Source organism: Daphnia pulex, chromosome 5, assembly GCF_021134715.1.
Source record: "Daphnia pulex isolate KAP4 chromosome 5, ASM2113471v1".
Classification (NCBI taxonomy): Eukaryota; Metazoa; Arthropoda; class Branchiopoda; order Diplostraca; family Daphniidae; genus Daphnia; species Daphnia pulex.
This window is the reverse complement of record NC_060021.1, coordinates 4,405,648-4,424,326: the sequence shown is the minus strand read 5'-3', so window position 1 is coordinate 4,424,326 and position 18,679 is coordinate 4,405,648. Positions and strand designations below refer to the sequence as shown.

At 40.5% G+C, this 18,679-nt stretch overlaps 1 protein-coding gene across 1 annotated transcript; it reads left to right on the top strand.

Annotated features, from left to right (window-relative positions):
- Positions 1 to 672: 672 nt before the first annotated feature.
- Positions 673 to 1,899, top strand: LOC124194801. Its single transcript, XM_046589186.1, has 4 exons — positions 673 to 946; positions 1,002 to 1,211; positions 1,328 to 1,461; positions 1,522 to 1,899. The coding sequence occupies exons 1-4, from the start codon at positions 673 to 675 to the stop codon at positions 1,897 to 1,899; spliced, it is 996 nt and encodes a 331-aa protein (XP_046445142.1).
- The last annotated feature ends 16,780 nt before the right edge of the window (positions 1,900 to 18,679 follow it).

Here is an 18,679-nt window from a genome sequence, read left to right as displayed (position 1 = left end):
ACTACATACAACACTTACAGATCCACAAACATAACTTCGGATAGCTCTTCATGAATTCCTATAAGTCGGCTTGGACAAATAAGAGAATAAGAAAATTCAAATAAGAATACGGCGAATTGCAATGCCATATCAAAAAGTGGTTTGGTTGCATGGAAATGAGACCAAACTAATAAGTTGACGACGTTATTGAGTCCATACCATTCTGGCCCATTTTTCTCCCTCGGCTAACATAATAACGGTGGTCTAATGGTCAGAAGCCTGGGCTGTAATGTCAAAGGATCGAGGTTCGAATTTCTGACAAGGCGAGATAGAAAATGCTAATAAATAGAAATTTTAAAAAGACAATTAATGGTCAGTGTCTTTTAATGTCCGGCTTTCCTTCAACCACAAAAGTTAACGGTAGCCTAATGGTCAGCAACCAAAGCTGCTATGCTTGAAGATCGATGTTCGAATCTCGGTCAAATTAGATAAATCGAAATTTTCTGTCAGTTCTGCTCAGAATAATATATTTTCATTAATCTCCAAGCCTTTCTAGTTGTTGATTGATCTTCCTGATTAATATTCATGATTAATTACTTACAAATTAAACAATTACACGAAGAAATTTCCCGGACATGGAGGTGCAACAGGCATGCCAAGCCACACTTTTGTCGTGGTATCGCCTTCGAATTGATGGGAGCGAAATCATTTAGTGTAAAAGTTCCTCACACCTGCCCAGCTAACTTAGATGTTGAGCGGGATGCTTCCCTGATCACGAAGGCAAAGGTGAATGCTTGTAGCAATCCGTTGGCCAGCAGCAGAAAAGTGGTGGAGAAAGAGATGTTGCAAATATTTCAACAAAATCCAGATCGGAATCTTCCGGTTGTTGCTAACGTCGTGCGAGCGGTACAGCGGAAGAAACAGTCATCTTATCCGAAAAACCCAACTGATCTTCACTTTGAATGGGGTAAAAATGTTGTAAAATTGCATTGGTGTGAGTTTTAACCTACTTTTTTATACAGGTCCTTTCGAAAGATGCATTCCAGATGGATACTTCCGTGCCGATGTAGTGATCGACACGCCCCGACGCTATGCCCGTCACCTCATCTTCGCCACCGATCAGCAGCTACATCTGTTACGCAAAGCCAAAAGATGGTACGGTGACGGAACTTTTTTCATCTGCCCGACTCCTTTCTATCAGGTTTTCGGCATACATGCGTTCATCCGACATGGTAATCTAGATAAGCAGTGAAGATAGTTGATACAAGGACTCGAACCTTTGACCTTAAGAATGGTAGTCGAACACCGTAACCACTTACCCATTTATCATTGATCCATGTTCCTTTAGTCACAGTGCTGATGTCCGGGAAAAGAAAGAAAGACTACGTTGCAGTTTTTTCTTCTATTCTTGAACTTCTGACTCTTTTGGGTGAACCAAGAGTGGAAGAGTTTATGATGGATTTCGAGGCTGCTATGTGGCAGGTATTTGCTTTTTTAAACGTTAATCTTCAGTAATAAACACTCCCTTTTCTCTTCCTATAGGCATGCAGGGCGGTTTTCCCCACAGTGAAGCCGGTCGGCTGTTCCTTTCACTTGACACAGTCCTTCTACCGCAACATCAAGGCTATAGGACTAAGTCCAGCCTATAGAAAGGACAGCCAGACCCGGAACACCTGTCGGGAATTGCTTAGCCTTTACCTGCTGCCAGCCGAAAAAATTCGCAAAAGGTTCCAGAGCATCGCATCCAACGCGACAGGGCTAATGTTGCGTTTCTGCAACTATGTGGAAACAACCTACATAAACAGCACAATTTGGCCACCAGAGTGCTGGTCTATGTTTATGCAGCATGTTAGGACCAATAACAACGTTGAGAGTACCCACAATAACCTCAAAGCTGTTGCTGGCAAGTTATCTATTTAAGTTATCGATCTATAATATATCGATTATTTTTAATTTTCTATCTGTATTTTTGTACTAGGACTGGCTTCAACCAATCTTGTTGCCTTTTTAATAAAGATGCACGCGGAGGCTGAGAAACTTGCCATGACGGCAAAACTTTTGTCACAAAAACAAGTGCTCAAAAATCTCAACAAGGACGCAGAATCGAAACAGCGCCATCTGACCATCATATGGGAATCTTTTAACAGACCGGACCACCCCATTTCCTCTAAAGAGATGCTTTTGCAGCTCGCGAAGCTCACAAAGAAGCACTCAAAATCGGATCTGAGAGAGCTGAGGAACGGTCCGGTGAACGAAGATTCCGATTAATGTTTTCATAATAGTCTTCGAATTATTCTGTTCGATCATGAAATACAATTCCTTATAAGAACTTCCGCTTTATATTCAATTTCTTTCCATTTCCTACTTTTGAATTTACTGTGATGTCTAAGAAAGGAGTATCTATTTCATTTTCACATATTTTCAATCGATATAAACGTTGACCGGGTTTGAACCGTTGACCTCAGAACAGCAGCTCACCTTGCTAACCACTACACCACTAGTTAATATTTTACTTTGTGTATTTATGAATGACTGTGTATTTATGTACATATGAAGAACATAAAAAATTATATTGGGCCTGAATGACATTCAAGTCCGTCTTTCAGGCCCAATTTTTGCGACGTTCAGGCCCAATAAAAGTGGGCCTGAAAGACGTGGGCCTGAATGACTGGGCCTGAATGTCGTACACCCCATGGAGGCATATGGGTCTGCCATATGGGCAGCAACCTAAGAGGTAAATGTTAAAAGTGTATACCTTGAAAAATCACACAAATAATTTGTCTGATCAGGAATCAAATCAAAATTATTATAAGGTAATCAAAGTCGTGCTTGAGGTCCGTTCTCGCCTTCGCTTCTGTTTCTGCCGAATGTCCAAGAGCTATTTACCAATTGATGGTTTCTTGAATTCTGAAAAGTATTTGAACGCACTGGGCCCTCTTGTTTTTTCGGGAAGCACAGTTATTGCGCCCAATAAAAGCATCCATAAATAAACAACGTCTTTGTTGCTTTGGCCTTCTGGGTACCGATATTATGACGTAAATTTAGTATCGATTCATCAGGGAACTTAATAACATGGCTTCCAGTATAGTAACGAATTCACAGGCTGTTATGGTAGTCGTAATCGTCTTTCCACCTCCAAAAGATATTAAATTCGACGTTTCTTTGGTGATAAAATTACCGTGGAAGAATACTTAACGTTAACCTTAAAAAAGTAGTGCATTATGAAAAATCTTCACACTTTAACGTACAACCGCTTAGCACCATACTAATACGAAACAAGTTAATTGTATAAAACAGTTGCTTGAGAGGAAATTGTTTGCAGCGAATCTCTACGCTCATAGAAAAATGTTAGAAAATGGAAATAGTTAAAAACCTTTCGGCAGGAGAGATGGCACTTGTCATCGTGGGGAGGGCTGGAGGTGGAAGTATTGCAAACAAGTAAGGCAAAGGTTAAAAATTATTTGAAACCTTGAATAGAATTAAACCGCATGAAAATCTCTCCATCAGATCAAAAAAGAGAAGATTGGACCTTTATTTTCAAAGAGAGCACAGAAACCTGAGATTGAAGATAAGAAGAGTGAAATAGAGAAAAGGGTCATGCGTGACGAGGTTAGACTTGCCCATGGAAACTTGCCTAAGGAAATTGTATACCAGCGAAAGGGAGAACCAATTAGCTTCGACCCGAAAAGATTTCCGACAATAATATATGAACAGGACGAACCACCTCAATCTTTATGAACACAAAAAAAATCAAAACCATTCAATTGAGAATTGAGAACGTGGACAGATTTCAGGTTGGCTTTTAACGCACTAGTCAACGAAATCCTTATGTCTGACTCACTAGAAATGATTAGAGATCATATGGGTCCAGAAATCAGAAAACAGGTTGCAAACCTGTTCTTTGCTTCAGCTGAATTATTCGACTAAGCTAGAGGAACTACAGAAAAAAATAGTACGTCGCAGGTTATCGTCCACGACTATATTCAAGAGCTGTCTACGGATTCTTCATTTTTTTTTCATCCAGAAACGTGATTTAAAAAGGATTGACCACTTTCGCGTCTTTGGTCCTTGACGCTGTATCTTGTAGTGCTGGAGAAGACACGTGATGTACTTAAACATCAAGCCAGTTGGAAAGCGCTGTTTTTATGATCTACTCAGAGAATAGGAAAGGCATGCTCAAAATATAAGGCCAAGAATCCTGGTTTAACTGACTTTGGTTAGTGGATTGACGAAGTCGTAGGCGCAGAAAAGCTTATTTATTCGCAACCTTCGTCTTCTAACCCCTTCTGAAGCTCCCTAAGAAATGACAAAACAAGCAGAAGAACAAAGAACGAAGAACAAATGCTGCTTAAAATGCATGAGGCAGCTTTTTGGAATCAACCATCATGCAGGAGGTCGATCAGATGCAACACTATTGGATGTGGAAAGCTACTCCACGGCTCCAAAAGTGTGTTCCCCAACAAACATCAAGGTAAATCATCTGATAATAATTCTTCGGAAAAGTTATTTTTCAGCCGTCTTGGTCACGATGATCTCAATATCTTAAGATCCAAAGAAAAAATGTTGAAAACTGTAAGTGCCTGATGCGCCACTGGGAGCACTTTCCTTGTCTAATTTTCCAGATAGCACGTCAGAAGCTATTTTACATGCTCTGGGGAGTCCTATTGCTATGAACAAAAAATACGGCGTTTAACGAAAAAAAAATCGAGGATATCTAAAAAAAACTATACGGGATGGCATGGGTAATTTCCTCGAAAAGTGTGTTAGAGTAATCGTCCTTTCAAACTTTATCAGTAATCTTCTACACCCCTATCTTAAAGCGGACGTCGTAGCTCCGAGAAAAATGTTCCTTCTATTTCAGGTTCGATTCCAGTATGTTTCGTTGGAGCAGTTTAGTATCCTCTTTTCAACCTCTTTCCTATTGTCAAATTCAGGTTGAAGATTCGTTGTCAATTCAAACAATTTTGAAGTATGTAACTGAATCTATTAAATATGAAATTGAAGCAATCTCACCACCAAAAAAACTTAGAAAAAGCAACTTTATAGGCACTCACAGTTGTTTTTAATGGATTTATTATGAAAGCTTTTTCAATATCCTATTCCACATTTGATCCCAGCTTTTACCTTCCTGGACAAATTTAGAGTTTTGGTCTGGTTCTGCTGACAGTGAATTCGCAAGTTTCAGGAATGGGAAAATGTATGCCTATTAAGAAAAACAGCTGAAACCGAATCCATAGTCGGTGAAAAAAATGTCATTTCAAATGAATCACAAATTATGTTTTATTTGAATGACTTTCTGAATATTTTGTAAGGATTTGCGCTTTCCGTTGTGGGATGCACACTTTAAACGAGTGTGATCATGAAAAATAAAGATTATATTTACTATGACTACTTGGCGGTGTTGGAAATATCTGAACCGAGGTAACTCAGGAAAATATGATACGTCAAAAAAGAATAATTTTTCATTATCCTCATTTTGAGCAGTAATTCAAAATATAGCTGCCTACGCACGTAAGCAACTGAAAGCAACAGCTTCAGCAACAGTTTTTACGATTAAATCTGCAACCTCACGCGATTTTTGCCGTCAGGGAGAAGGTGGGCATAAATCCCTTTTGGTAGAGTACGGACATCAGAATAATCGACAGTAAACTTGGTGATTTTTTTGAATTTTTGAACGAGGTACAATATTGAACACCAATATTGTAGACGATGTTGCCAATCCGTTTCTTGCGTTTCTGGTAATGTCAATTGCCATGAAAATTTATTTGTATATCAATAAATGTTATATACTTTTTAAACTTTTTTATCCATTTTATAGCCATCTTTTAACCATTTTTCACTTTCCATATTACATCCACACAAAGGTTGCAGTTGCGTAGTATTGTATGAAAAAAGCTGATCATCCGAAAGAGCTAAAATCATCGAAAACCTGTAATCATCCGAAAAAGTTGAAGATGGACCAGCAAGTTGGTTTATCTTTGCGTTATACCATTAGTTCGCGATGTTTAACTCATATAAGACGCCAAAAAAATACCTGATATTTGTATTACATTATCGGCGTTGTCCGTCACAACGCAAAATTGCTTTTTGTGAATGCCTAAACTTTTAACAATTGAAAATGTCTCAATATCTCAAAAATCTCTAGTTTAACAGTTTTTTTAGATTTTTCAACAGGAATCTGAAGTAATTTGGCCAATCATTGAAAACTTTATGGACAATTAAAAGAATAAGAGCTAGATATCATCTTCCGTGAAAAATAAATTTACGGATTCAAAATGGCTCAAGGAAAAAAGGGAAAATGGAAATTAAAACAAACAAAACTTCTAAACGGATCAATAAAATTTCCATGAAATCGGTGATTTGTCGTGCAACCGATTTGTTGAGTTGGCACGGTTTCACCATAATCCTCTTGTTCCACCTACCTTCTTACTGTACCTGCTTCTGCTTCTGCAACGGTCAGAACTTCTGCTTCATTGAATAGTGGTGGTATTATGGTTTTATTTCCCGTCAGTGTTTTATTAATCGATTATTCTCTGCCTTTATTATCGGAAGCACTTCCTGAAATCAGCGTCTGGGCTCGGGATGCAGGTATTGACTGTAATGATAATTTCAATGGATTTTTTACTGTGAAACTTTCTGAACCACTCAGTGACTTTCACTATTAATCTTGTCGGAAAGAAAACCCTGCAATTCTATAATATCTCTTAGGAGGTATTCCCCACGGTGAAGCCGTTTGGATGCTCCTTTGCCTTTTATAAGAATCGCTTCCAACGCAACAGGGCTCAATTGCAGTAATGTTACTAATAGTAAGCTTACCTTAATCAGCAATACGATTTGGCCACTACAATTCTTGTCAATGTTTATTCAGCATGTAAAAACAAACAGCAACATTGAGAAATGCACTGAATTATATTAAAATCTTTTCAATATAATTAAATAACGGAATGCAAACAGATGATTTCACCGTTTTTTCCAAATGAAGATTTTGAACCACAATATGTTGCTGAAGAGCCCAACGTAGGGGAAAGTCTTTTCAAATTGGTAAAAGCCATTGGAATTTACAGTAATAAAAACTAAAATAAAATAATTTTAATCACTTTTTGAATTACGAATCCAATTTTTAGGTTTGAGCGTAATCTTCCATCACAAATGAGCAGGAAACAATAGAAAAAATACAGGAAAAAAGACTATAGTTTTTATATCTTGAAATCAAACAATAATTTTCTTTTCAGTACGCTTGGACGCTTCTGCAACCGGGTATTACAGCCTGACTGCCACATTATTGCTGTATGGCATTTACGCTTTGGACACACTGAAATTATCTCATTGTTAAAAATTATCAAAAAAGATCTGGTATTTCCCATGAAGAACAACGGTGACCACATCCTGACAACACTCTTCTCCTGATGTATCATTCGATTGTGTCTAGGACCGATCTCAATAAAATCTTTCAAGTTGCATACTACTACGTGCCAATTAATGAAGACTATTAAGTGTGTTCCACTAGTGGAATAACACATTAAAATAAAAATAAATACTCGCGAAAAGCAACGCTAAGTTGTGGTTGTCCGACCAAATTCTTCCAAGCCAATTCAAGAAAAATTTTATACCATAATTTCAATTTACCTTCCCTTCTTTTTTTTTAATTGATTCGCCTTTTTATCTGGTGTTCAAACACAAACAAATTTCCTTTAAAACAACGGATAACTTAATACAATGGACAACTACATACTGTTGGACTTGGGCCAAATAAGTGTTGCTTTTATAGGCTTATTTGTTTGTTCTGTGTTTTAGTTGCTATTTTAAATATTGTTTTCTTTTCATTTAACAGAACTGATCTAATATTTTAATACGTGTAGGAGATTTGGTAGACACTTGAAAAGTCACTGGACAAGGAAACAGTAAAAAAACGTTCGCCACTTCTTAACAAATATGACCCGCTTTCTAAGCTATGTAAAATAATCCAGTTCCTATAGGGAGATACAAACAAGTCTGAAGTGTTTTATTCTAGTTGTAGTACCTGGTTTCGAGTATATATTGAATAAAGCAGTTACATAACTCATGGGCTTTTGCAATAGTAATATTTTTACTTGCTTTAATAAAATTGATCAGATATATTATTTTTCTCTCCTCCCACCATCAGAATTTTACTAATAATATTTCAGGCAATTATTACAGAAGTAATAGCGATTTTAAATATTTGTGTTAATTTTTTGTACATGCACCACTTCAGGACAAGAAAAAAGGTCCATCGACCCTCTGAATACAAAACTGACACTGCTGTCTACACAGTAAGTGCTCGTGAGGATCGTTTTGCACAATTAAAAAACCAGCTAAATGAGTTACAGGGTGAACCTCTCAGCACCCAATGATTATTATTATGAAAAGCGAACCATGCATCCATAGATTATCAATAGAAAAGTCTTCTCAGACCGTACAACAACCAGGCATACTAAACGCCCAAATCTTTGATATAGAAAATGCCATTATTGGAAACAACAATAACACACAGTGCGACCATCCCTCACTGAACAGCCACTAAAATTCAATGCCCTGACCCAAATTTACTCTTACTTAATAGAATTACAACTTCAGGCTATGACGATCCTTACCCGCCACAAACAGAATCTTCTTGCCGAATACAGAATCTTCTTGCCTTGGGAACAAGAAAATGTAAAAAAACAAAAAACAGAACGCATTGGGGCCTCACCAAGAAGAAGCCAAACCAACAGTGGTAGGCAGAAAACATACAAATTAAGTGGGCACCAAAATGGACGCGTATTAATGCTATCCTTAAATCCGTATTCAGAACTTTATAAAATTCTTATTATTATTAATTGTGGTCTTATGAAATGATTAGACAGTGGAAACTCCAAAAGGTTTAATTAAAGTCCAATTTTAAAAATATTAGAAAGTAACATTTCTAGCTAATACTCGGACTAGTTTGAACAAAGGCTTTTCATTGCATAAAATAAAAGAAAAAAAGGTTGAGGACTATTTCATTGAAGGTGGCAGGAAGTGACCGTCGAAAATTATAACTTAAGTTGCCAACGGCCAAATGAATCATTAACCCGGGCATGGCAGGAGGTTATTTATCCACAGATCTGTCTTCTGTTGTTTCTAAATTCCTATTATTTTTATTGGATTGAATACTGGCAGTCTTCCCACCTAATGGAACTTCCTCTATCCTCTGATGAAATTCATGAAATTGACCAGATCCTAGTAATGACATTACTGGCTATTATAACCGCTTTGCCTTAAGAGCATGCACAGATGAAAAAGCCAATATGTGTACATTTTGACCTGCAACCCCCTTGAACTCAACGTTGGAATGTAAAGAAGCTTACTATCGATAGAGATTCCAATCCAAACGTTTGATACCCTAAGAAGACTGATAACTGATTTACTGAATCAGCTATAAGATCAGCTAGCAGACTAGAAAAAATGTCTTGCAGAATCTGGAAGCTACTGTATGAAGAAGATCTAAAACGTTTGGGCTGGTCTTGATTCAGCGTAGTCTGGCTCTGTTCTCAAGCATCTTCTAACATAGCAAGTACTTACATCCTTTCTGTGGGAGACATGCAGATAAACTATCAAACTTTAAGTTTGTTTCAGACCTTTCTTAACTTTCCAAACTCATGAAGTGGGGTGCTGTTGAATAACTGTATGATTACTTGGGAATTTTCATTGGCATTTCAGGCTGCCAACAGACCAGATTACTCAACTGAAACTCCTTTTCCCCTATCCTTTAGTCAACGTCTCTCCTAATGAAAGGGATGAAACTGTTATCCTCGCTCTTCTGGACCAGAGTGCTTCCTTTGATACTGCCGATCATTCTGTTCTGAAAGAGCAATTTTGCGTTCGCTCCCGATTCAATGTTGATGACTAACATTATTTCAGTTTTAATTACAACTTCAAGCCATACCGGAAACAGAGTAATTGAAACAGAAAATGGTAAAACACACTCCAATTTTAACGGCAAGCACATATCAACTGCAGCAATAGTTCGTGAACTGACTCGTCCTACAAATCAGTTACTTGTGTCTTTAGACCAGACGTTGGAAGCAGACATAAGATGGTGTCTCAAAACCATAGGCAAAAGTCCCTAGCTCTGGAGAGCTATGAAACACGCGTTTTAAAGCTAATTTGACAAGGATTATCATTGAAATGTCTAGGAAATACGATGTGACAACTCTGATATGTGTGCTTTGATTGTTTGTGTTTAGTGATGCGTGTATATTTCTGGTAAAGGGCCACCAAAGGCAAACCAGGAATTTTTCATTCCAGATAGCACCGTCATCTTGAGAGGTTCTCTTTTAATTCCGTGAATGTGTCATATCTGATAGATTTAACCAAATATCATACCCCTCTGTCCCTTACCACCCCCTCCCCCTTCCCAAGTCTGACTTGCCACAATTTTCGCTGAAGACGAAGTCGTTGCCGTCTATTCACTCTATCTTGGGACACCGGGCTACCACGGGACTCTCCTCGGATGACCAGCTCTCGTTTGCGATCGATCTCCTCTCATATTGCCATTAATAAGCAGCCCTCCCTATCCAGGCCCAACGATGGGCATTTCCCGTGAAGATAATTTCCAATAATTATTTATTACTTTAAAAGTTAACTTTAACTAATTTCCAGAATCAAGAACCAGGGCTAATGAGTGACAATGTAGTTCATCCTATACTCCAAGCCGGTACTATATTAGGGAATGGTTTTTCCGGAGGCAAACTTGTATATTTTGTGGAACAGGCTCTGTATTATGAGGCTGTTTTGGATGGGGGCTCATGGAAGGATACACAGAATCCTCGAAATCTGGTTTCTTCTACATTCCTCCCATCGTCATCGGAGATGGCCTGGGCAGCCCTGCATTCGTCGATCGTGTATATTATCTAGATAGTATATTATCTAGATATTATCCAGTTTAGATTTGCATAGTTAGAAAGGGAATTAGATAGATAGAAATTAGAATATAAATAAGAATATAAAGGGTTTGAATCTTTAACTGCAAGCAACGAGGTGGGGATTTCCCTTCTTTTTCTGTCTTCTCAAGTGTCTTCGGAGATTGTTATGTAGTCTTTTTGCTTTACTTGTCTTTCTTTGAATCGTTGTCTTCTTGCCCTCACCCTTGGTCATATGGGCATCATATCCAAAATTGCTTCAAATTATTTCCGACCCCATCCAGGAACAGGCAATGGTGTTTCCTAATTAGGTAGGTAAATGGTAACTAATTAAGGTAAGGTAAGTTATTGAGCTCCTGGTCATTAAAAAACAAATTGTAAAGTAGATGAAATTCTTTGAGACCTCATTATTAATGCGGTATTCAACTCCAGTACGCAACGTGGGATAAATAGTCTTTAAAGATCGTTGAATTTCTCTATTTAAGTTGCATTCGTCAATAAAACGGGAAATTAAAGGCCAGTAGGCCAGGAAAGATCGAATTTTTCTCGCGTGGTAAGAATCGCCAACAACGGTCATTGCAGGGTTAAGCTCAACGTCGGGAATAACCATTTTTTAACTAATAAAATTTCACATATTACACATTAAAACTATTTCTAAGAATAAAATAAAATTGTACCCTACACAATCGGATGTGACACTTCCATCAAGGGATGTGAAAGGTTTAATTGAATAAAAATATAACCGGAAATAGTGTTGCGTGCTACTCGCGTTTCTCGCGTGTTCTGAAGACCATTTGCACGAGCCAAAGGAAGGGGTTCAAAAGTTTCCATTTATTATAAATTTTTATTTGGAATATTTTAATATATTTAAAATGAGAATATTTATTAGAATATTTAAATATTTTAGTTTAGAACTCCATAAGTTATTTCCTGTGTTACTCACTTAAGTGGAAGAAAAGAAAAGTGGTGGAAGAGAAAGTTTGTATTCCTTGGCAGGTCACAGGTAGTCGACTCGAGACAGAGCCATAAATTTGAGCTCTTCTCGAGAGTTTTTGGTTGAATCGAGAATTTCTCGCCATGGCGAGCTGATTCGTCATCAGCGACTAGGCGTATCGAGCTTTGTAATTTCACTGCAGCATACGAGACATATTTGGTTTGACAAGGTGACGATGGTGAACTGCATTGTTGAGTAACTTGTTGTGATTGAATGAGGAAGGTTGTTTTGTCATCCCGCCCAAAAAAGTGCCTCCAGATTGTGTCCCTTAACTCTCACCCGGACTGGATCAGTTTTAAGGCTTTTATATTTATATTTTAAGACATTTAAGGCTTTCTGATATTTTGGTATGCAGCAGCAGAATATTTGTAAACCTGCTGTATCTCAGGCTGCAGTTTAGGTAACCCCAGTACAAAACTCTGATTTTGTTTGGTTTGTTTAACCGCCCTCTCGTCAATCTTAAATTGCAACTGTAGCAATTGGCATAGTATAGCTCTGAATTCCCATCCTTGACCCATTCATTTATCAATGGAAAATTTACACCTGGGTGGGATAAATACCAAGGTCTCATTCATTAATGGCCATTAGGTTTTGCGATCACATTTCCTTTTGGAAATTGATGGTTACGATGAAAAGGTATCCCCGAATGTTTCATTTGCAATTTTCACCAGCCAACTAGTCCCGTTTGTTTGTTTCATTGCAATAATAAAGAAAATGGCAAAATTTGTGTCATAAAGTTGTAAAAGTGTCTACACTTTCTGTTGATTTAGACTCAGCTATACGACAAGTTGTAATGACTAGACGCTCACCCTGACTACCACAACAACATCATCACTCATCTCCGTGAACGCGACAACAACCAACGCAACGACGACGCCGCCCATCGACGCCAATACTGGCCGCTGGTACTTTAGCTCCCGACCGCGTTATTAACCATTATTTTTTGTTGCAATTCACCGTTTGTCACGGTACTTTATCCCTACTCTTTTACTGACTATGCCCAATACAAATATGGCTTACTCCATTGTACTCTTCGTTTATCGTACCTTGTGAGCAAAAAACAAACATATTTTTGCTTGTCGAAAAAGTAATATGATTACGTGTGTGATGATCCCACTTCTGGCACTATCTGGATGTGCCCAAAAAAGAGGCTCTTGCCTCCTTAGTCCCTGTTTTCCCCTCTTTTAGTGCTGGTGATGTCTTCCCTCTCCGACCCGATTACAGATTGCACTCAGCTCAGTATCTGCTTACCAGTGCAGCCAGTTGCAACCAGCCCATCGTCAACTCCCGACAAGTGATTTTCTTTTCTCCTCGGTCCTTAAATCAGCCTTTCGTGTTCTTAAGGGACGCTTCTGTTCTGCCCCGCCAAGTGAAGAGAGTGGTTAAGTTTTTAGCCACAGAGAGCGCTACCACTCCGGATTCGTCGGAGGCGCCCGTTTATCAAGACCAAGAAAGCCGTTAACATCGCTACGTCTGCATTTATTAACTCGTTGCATTCCTGTTATCTTGTGTGTCTTATGACTCTCTCAGCTTCAAATTAAAAACCCGTTCAATTCGCATCAAGACGTATCAAGTCTTCTGGCCTGCATTTTTTTTCAGCGTCCCAACGGTAAAGGGCATCACGGCCACCCCCGACAACATGGATGCCACTCAGCTTCTAAGCATTGAAGAATAAACTCTTAGTGGGTCGGAACCTGAGCAGCCGACATTCGCGGTGTCTAAGAGTGTGGAGAAAAGGAAGCTCGTTCGACAGAAAGGAACAGACAAGGCTTAGTCCAGGAGAGGAGTTTTAGGCTGAGGAGCGGGATTACTTATCTTCTTTTGTGTGAGAGTTTGAGAACGTTGAGCTGTGTCACAATGAAGTTCTGGCAGCGTGTGCGACGAAAGAAGAATTCGACAACGATTTTCATCGCAAGATGCTCGTGGCCAAGCCAAGCAAGTCGGGTTCAAGAAGTTCCAAACGGTCGGTGGAAAGTAAAATTCATTAGAAGGTGCGGAAAGTGGCTGAGACAGAGCTCCGGTTTGTGGATGAAGCAGCCCTAGGAAGAAGTGCGGTTGAGAGAAATCGAAGAGGAAAGAATCAGGCGCTTAAACGAAAAAAAGCTGAAAGAAGAGTTAAAGGTTGAGGCGGAACGCGTCCAGCTTCGGTTAATGAACGAACTCGAAGGTCATCAGCTAGGAAGCCAGATTCTTGTACAGAAGTTGGATGGAGATAGGCGAAGTACAATATCAATAACACCCGTGGAATCGGCTGTATTTTCTGCTGCACAAATTGCCACTCCAGCGTTTACGACTCGACAGTTTTTCCTAGGCAGTTTTTCCTAGGCAGCCGTAAGTGGACGCCAGACCCGCTTCGGGAAAAGGTCCGTGGGCAGGTTTTGAAGATTTTATAACGAACCTTACACCCGGTAGAGCGGAATCATCCAACGGGCCGGTGCGTTCTGGGATTTTAAGCTCGAAGGCCACCAGAAGTAGTTTAGACGCCAGTTTGAATGTAAACAATGCAGCACCTCATTCAGCGGCGGCACAAGCAGGATTTGAATCTTCACAGCAGCAACAGCAAGTTACCGCTCCTGCCTTCATCTCGAAAAGCGTCTCTAGCGCTAAAGTGCCACCTCCGCCTCAGTCGTATGTGTCAACGGCAATCACGTCTGAGAAAAATTCCAGCGCATTTCCGTCCGTCCCAAGCTAAAGTTATTCAACCGGTTGGAGATATCCGGTAACCTTGTTGCTTGCAGCTAACAGTTCACAGCCACTGACGTCATAAGTAACGGCAAATACGTTTTAAAGTGCGCCACTTCATGGCCGACCGCACAGTTTAAATCCGATTCATTGGATCACCCTAAAAATATGCCGCATGGCCTGTCCCTACCCGCGGCATAGCCTTAGGATATGGTAGACAAAGGATTCGTCCCCGCCATACCCTAAGGCCATGCCGCGGGTAGGGACAGGCCATGCGGCATATTTTTAGGGTGATCCAATATTTATGAACGGTTAATTTAAATACAGAACCTCAACACTTTTTTTTAATTAAAAATCAGAAAGATGAAGAATATTTCTTTATCTTTATGCAAAAAAAAATAAACCTCGTACGACCAATCTAAGTATTTTTTAAAAAATCTCACGCGAGACACCGTTAGGCCTATCTCGCACGGGTTAAAACGCTTTTTTGGACCGGAGTGATCCAATACCTGTGGTGGGTACTGTATGTGGATTCTCACTTAGGCGGAGTTGGCGGGCCAGCGCCTCAACCGAGCGGAAAAGCAAGAGGTGGTGTAGGATCGAGTAACAACTTAAATAGCCTAGACGGATGGATTTTTAACATCGAAAGACATGGAAATACGGCCATCCCGAGTTTTAGGTCAAAATCACAGCTGCTGAAGATCGAGCTAACAAAATTCAACAAAATTCTCCTAAAATGGCCGATATTTATCTAGACGTTTGTGGCACAAGTCGATGGTTGCTGCCAGGATGACTGGGAGAGACAGGCGTTCCTACATAGATGCCTGTCTACGGATTTTCAGATGCAGCTGGGCGAGTGTTTGTGGCGCCCAAGGCTGTATGAGAGCTGCCTGAAAGATATCCAGAGAAAATTCGGAAAACCCCGTGTCATTGACACGCCTTGTAGCAGCTAGAGCGCTTTAGGATTTGATACCGTTCCAAAAAAGAGATTTCAAAGCGTTGCAGAAGTTTTCAGCGGCTCTACGTTCCTGTGTTGCAACGCTCCGCTTTGGGTTTGCGGTGTCAAATTGCAGAGTCACGACGTCCTGGCGCATGTAGTCAACAAACTGCCGCACGCACTCCGAAACCGTTTGGCAGAATGCAACTACCTCATCACAGATCAACTCCCAGATCTAGCTGATCTCGACGATTAGTCAGACACAAATGACCGAGTATTGCTCTCGAGCAGGAAACAACCATCTTACAAGTCTTACATCTTACCTCTGAGGGCGAAGAAGAGCGGTCCCGACAAAGACAAGAAGGAACTAAAATGGTCCAAATCATCAAAACCACCCTTCACATGAATGCATATCACCCCGCAAAGACAAAATAAAACGTTTCTGCATATCGTGCCGGTGGTAATCCGTGCTCATAGCGGAAAAGTATATGAAACATTTGCCCCGTTGGATCGTGCCTGCGAAATATCGTTATTGTGTGATGAAGTCCGGCAGTTCCTTGGTTTAGACGGGCCGAAGATGGTTGAAATTTAGTCCTGGCAATTTCTTTCGTTTTTAATCCGTTGACGGCCTCAGCGAGTTTGAAATTTTTGACGCGTATACTGTCCCACTTTTCAGTTTGAGCAAGAGACCCGTATCCCATGAAAATGTTGTGGGAAAGTGGCCTCACTTGGCGGAAGTTACGCTTTGGTGCGTCGGCGTGGCGGAGGTTAAGTTGTCGATTGGAATGGACCATACCGATGCGTTCAAATATCGAAAGGTACCGCTTTTGCAGAATACTCCGAAGGCCATCCTTACGGCATTTGGTTGGGCCATCCAAAGAGATGTCGGTCCGGCCATGAAAATAGAAACGGGCCTGAGGTGCTACACCACGTCAATATTATCTTCGTGTTAGCCGAAATCTTCGACCAGTTTCTGTGCCAAGAACCCTCTGGCGCCTACTCCGAAGCCAAACCGTCAGTTGGAAAGGAGATTTTGCGATCCCGTCGTATCCTAGAGGAGACGACGGGTTTCTTGAGTGACCAACAGCACTACGAGGTTGCGTTTCATGGGAAAAGGACAACGTCAACCTTCCGGATAATTTTCAGCAGCAACTAGATTTAACGGCATTTTGCTGAATGGAGCTGCTAAAGGGAGAAGTGCCGCACGCTACTTGGTTGGCGTGCTACTTTGGCTGCGTGAGTTTCCCATTGCTCTGTGTGGCGACATAAATAAGATTCACCAGATGCGTATGCGTGAAGAAGATTCCTTTGTTTATCTATTCTTGTATGCGCCCAAAGGTCAACTGGAACAGGATGTCTACCGCATGAAGAACTACATATTCGGATCCGTTTGTTCACCCGCCATCTGTGGGCACGTTTTGCGCCGATTGTCTGAAGATGCCGACACCGATGATGCCCAGTTTGTGGTCGAAGTGGAACACCAGTTTTACGTTGACAATTGGGTCACATCTTTCAGAACCAGTGACAACAACAGACAGTGAAGCAACCGCAGGTGCCGAAACACTAAGACGAAGAAGAAGGCGGATTTGAGTTGGGCCAGTGGGGCTCCGTTCGGCCGGACCGTCCTGTTGTCGCTACCTGGCCAGCCGGTTGCAGCTGTAGATGTTGACTTTGACCTGAGCTGACCGAGGAGTGGCAAGATTGTGCCGGATCCTTAATGGCCGTCAACAACCTCAGCATTCCACGTTGCTATTGCTGGACGCAGTACCATGAAGAAGCCGTGGATCTGATGATTTTTTAGAACGCCTCTGAAAAAAGCCTTTGGGGCCGTCGGTTATCTTCGGTTTGAGCGGCTGGACCGACCGATAAATGTGTTACTCGTTATGACCAAAACAAAGGTGGCACCAGTTAAATATGTTTCTATGCCGTGTTTGGAGCTGTATGGATGCCTGATGTCCGTCAGGATGGCAACGACCATCATCAAAGAGCTGTGCTTTAAAATTCTTTGAGTCGTGCTTTTCACTGACTCCACCACGAATCTTTCATGATTAAACTCCAAGAGCTGTCCAGAGTTAGTGATATTTTGGACACCTTTCACTCTACCCATTGGCTCTACGTTCCAACGTTGCAAAACCCGGAAAACGACGTCAGCAGAGAAGTGTCAGCAGCGGAGTTAAATACAAGCCACCGATTCTTTACTAGGCCGGCTTTCCTACTGGATGCTCCGGATTTAGTAAAAAATAATCGACATGACAAGAAGGAAATAAACTCTTTCAAGAGCAAGTTGTCAAGGCTGCAAAATATGCAGATGCACAACAATGGAACCAGGGCAATTACACTACTAAATTTGCTCTTGTCCTCATTGAGTTCACTCCTGCCTACATGCACCCAATAATCATAAGGGGAATTTCAATGTTCACAAAGAAACTGATAGTGAATGACCCAAACTTGATGGAAATTGTCGTCAATAACTCTTATCTGTGCACATCCAGTGACTTCATGAATAAGGCTTGGGAGATGCTGGAGACAGCTGGTTGAATGGCCATAGATCAATAACATCACAGTTGGGACAGGAATGATGCAAGGGATCCTACATTATATGTCTAGCCTACTGCATTGCACTGTGATGAATTTCTATGAGAAATTTCATAAGCCTAAAGATTGGTAGAAGAACCCATAAAATACTTCCATCAGGGGAAATTAAAGAGGTACCAGTGTTAGTGGATGTCGCCGTCTCTTCATATGACTCAGAGATCCTGACCAGCTTTTTTGCAGACAACTCTCAGCATCTGAATAAATTCAACGTAATGCTTGCAGTTTGTTACAAATTTGGCAGTCTCTTCCCTGAAATAGTGCGGATTTATGACTCAGTGAAGGTCACATCTCTAACTCTACTAGTGTCTGAGTTCAGTTCTGAATTCACTTTTCACAACAACTGCATCAAACCACTTTTTAGATGGATAACCACTACCAAGCTATTAAGAGAACCAGAATCACTGTCCTCCAGGCAAGAGGAAATGGCGTCTAACCTAACTACAGTCCTCTTTAATGGGAGAAGCTTCAGTTTAACTGTTCACCGTCAAATAGGCAAGGCCTTGCTTCACTATAATCTTCTGGGGTCTTCCGTCTCTCCATTCTTAAACAAAGCTCTGTGAAGATGAATTGACACTATTAGGAGACCCAAGA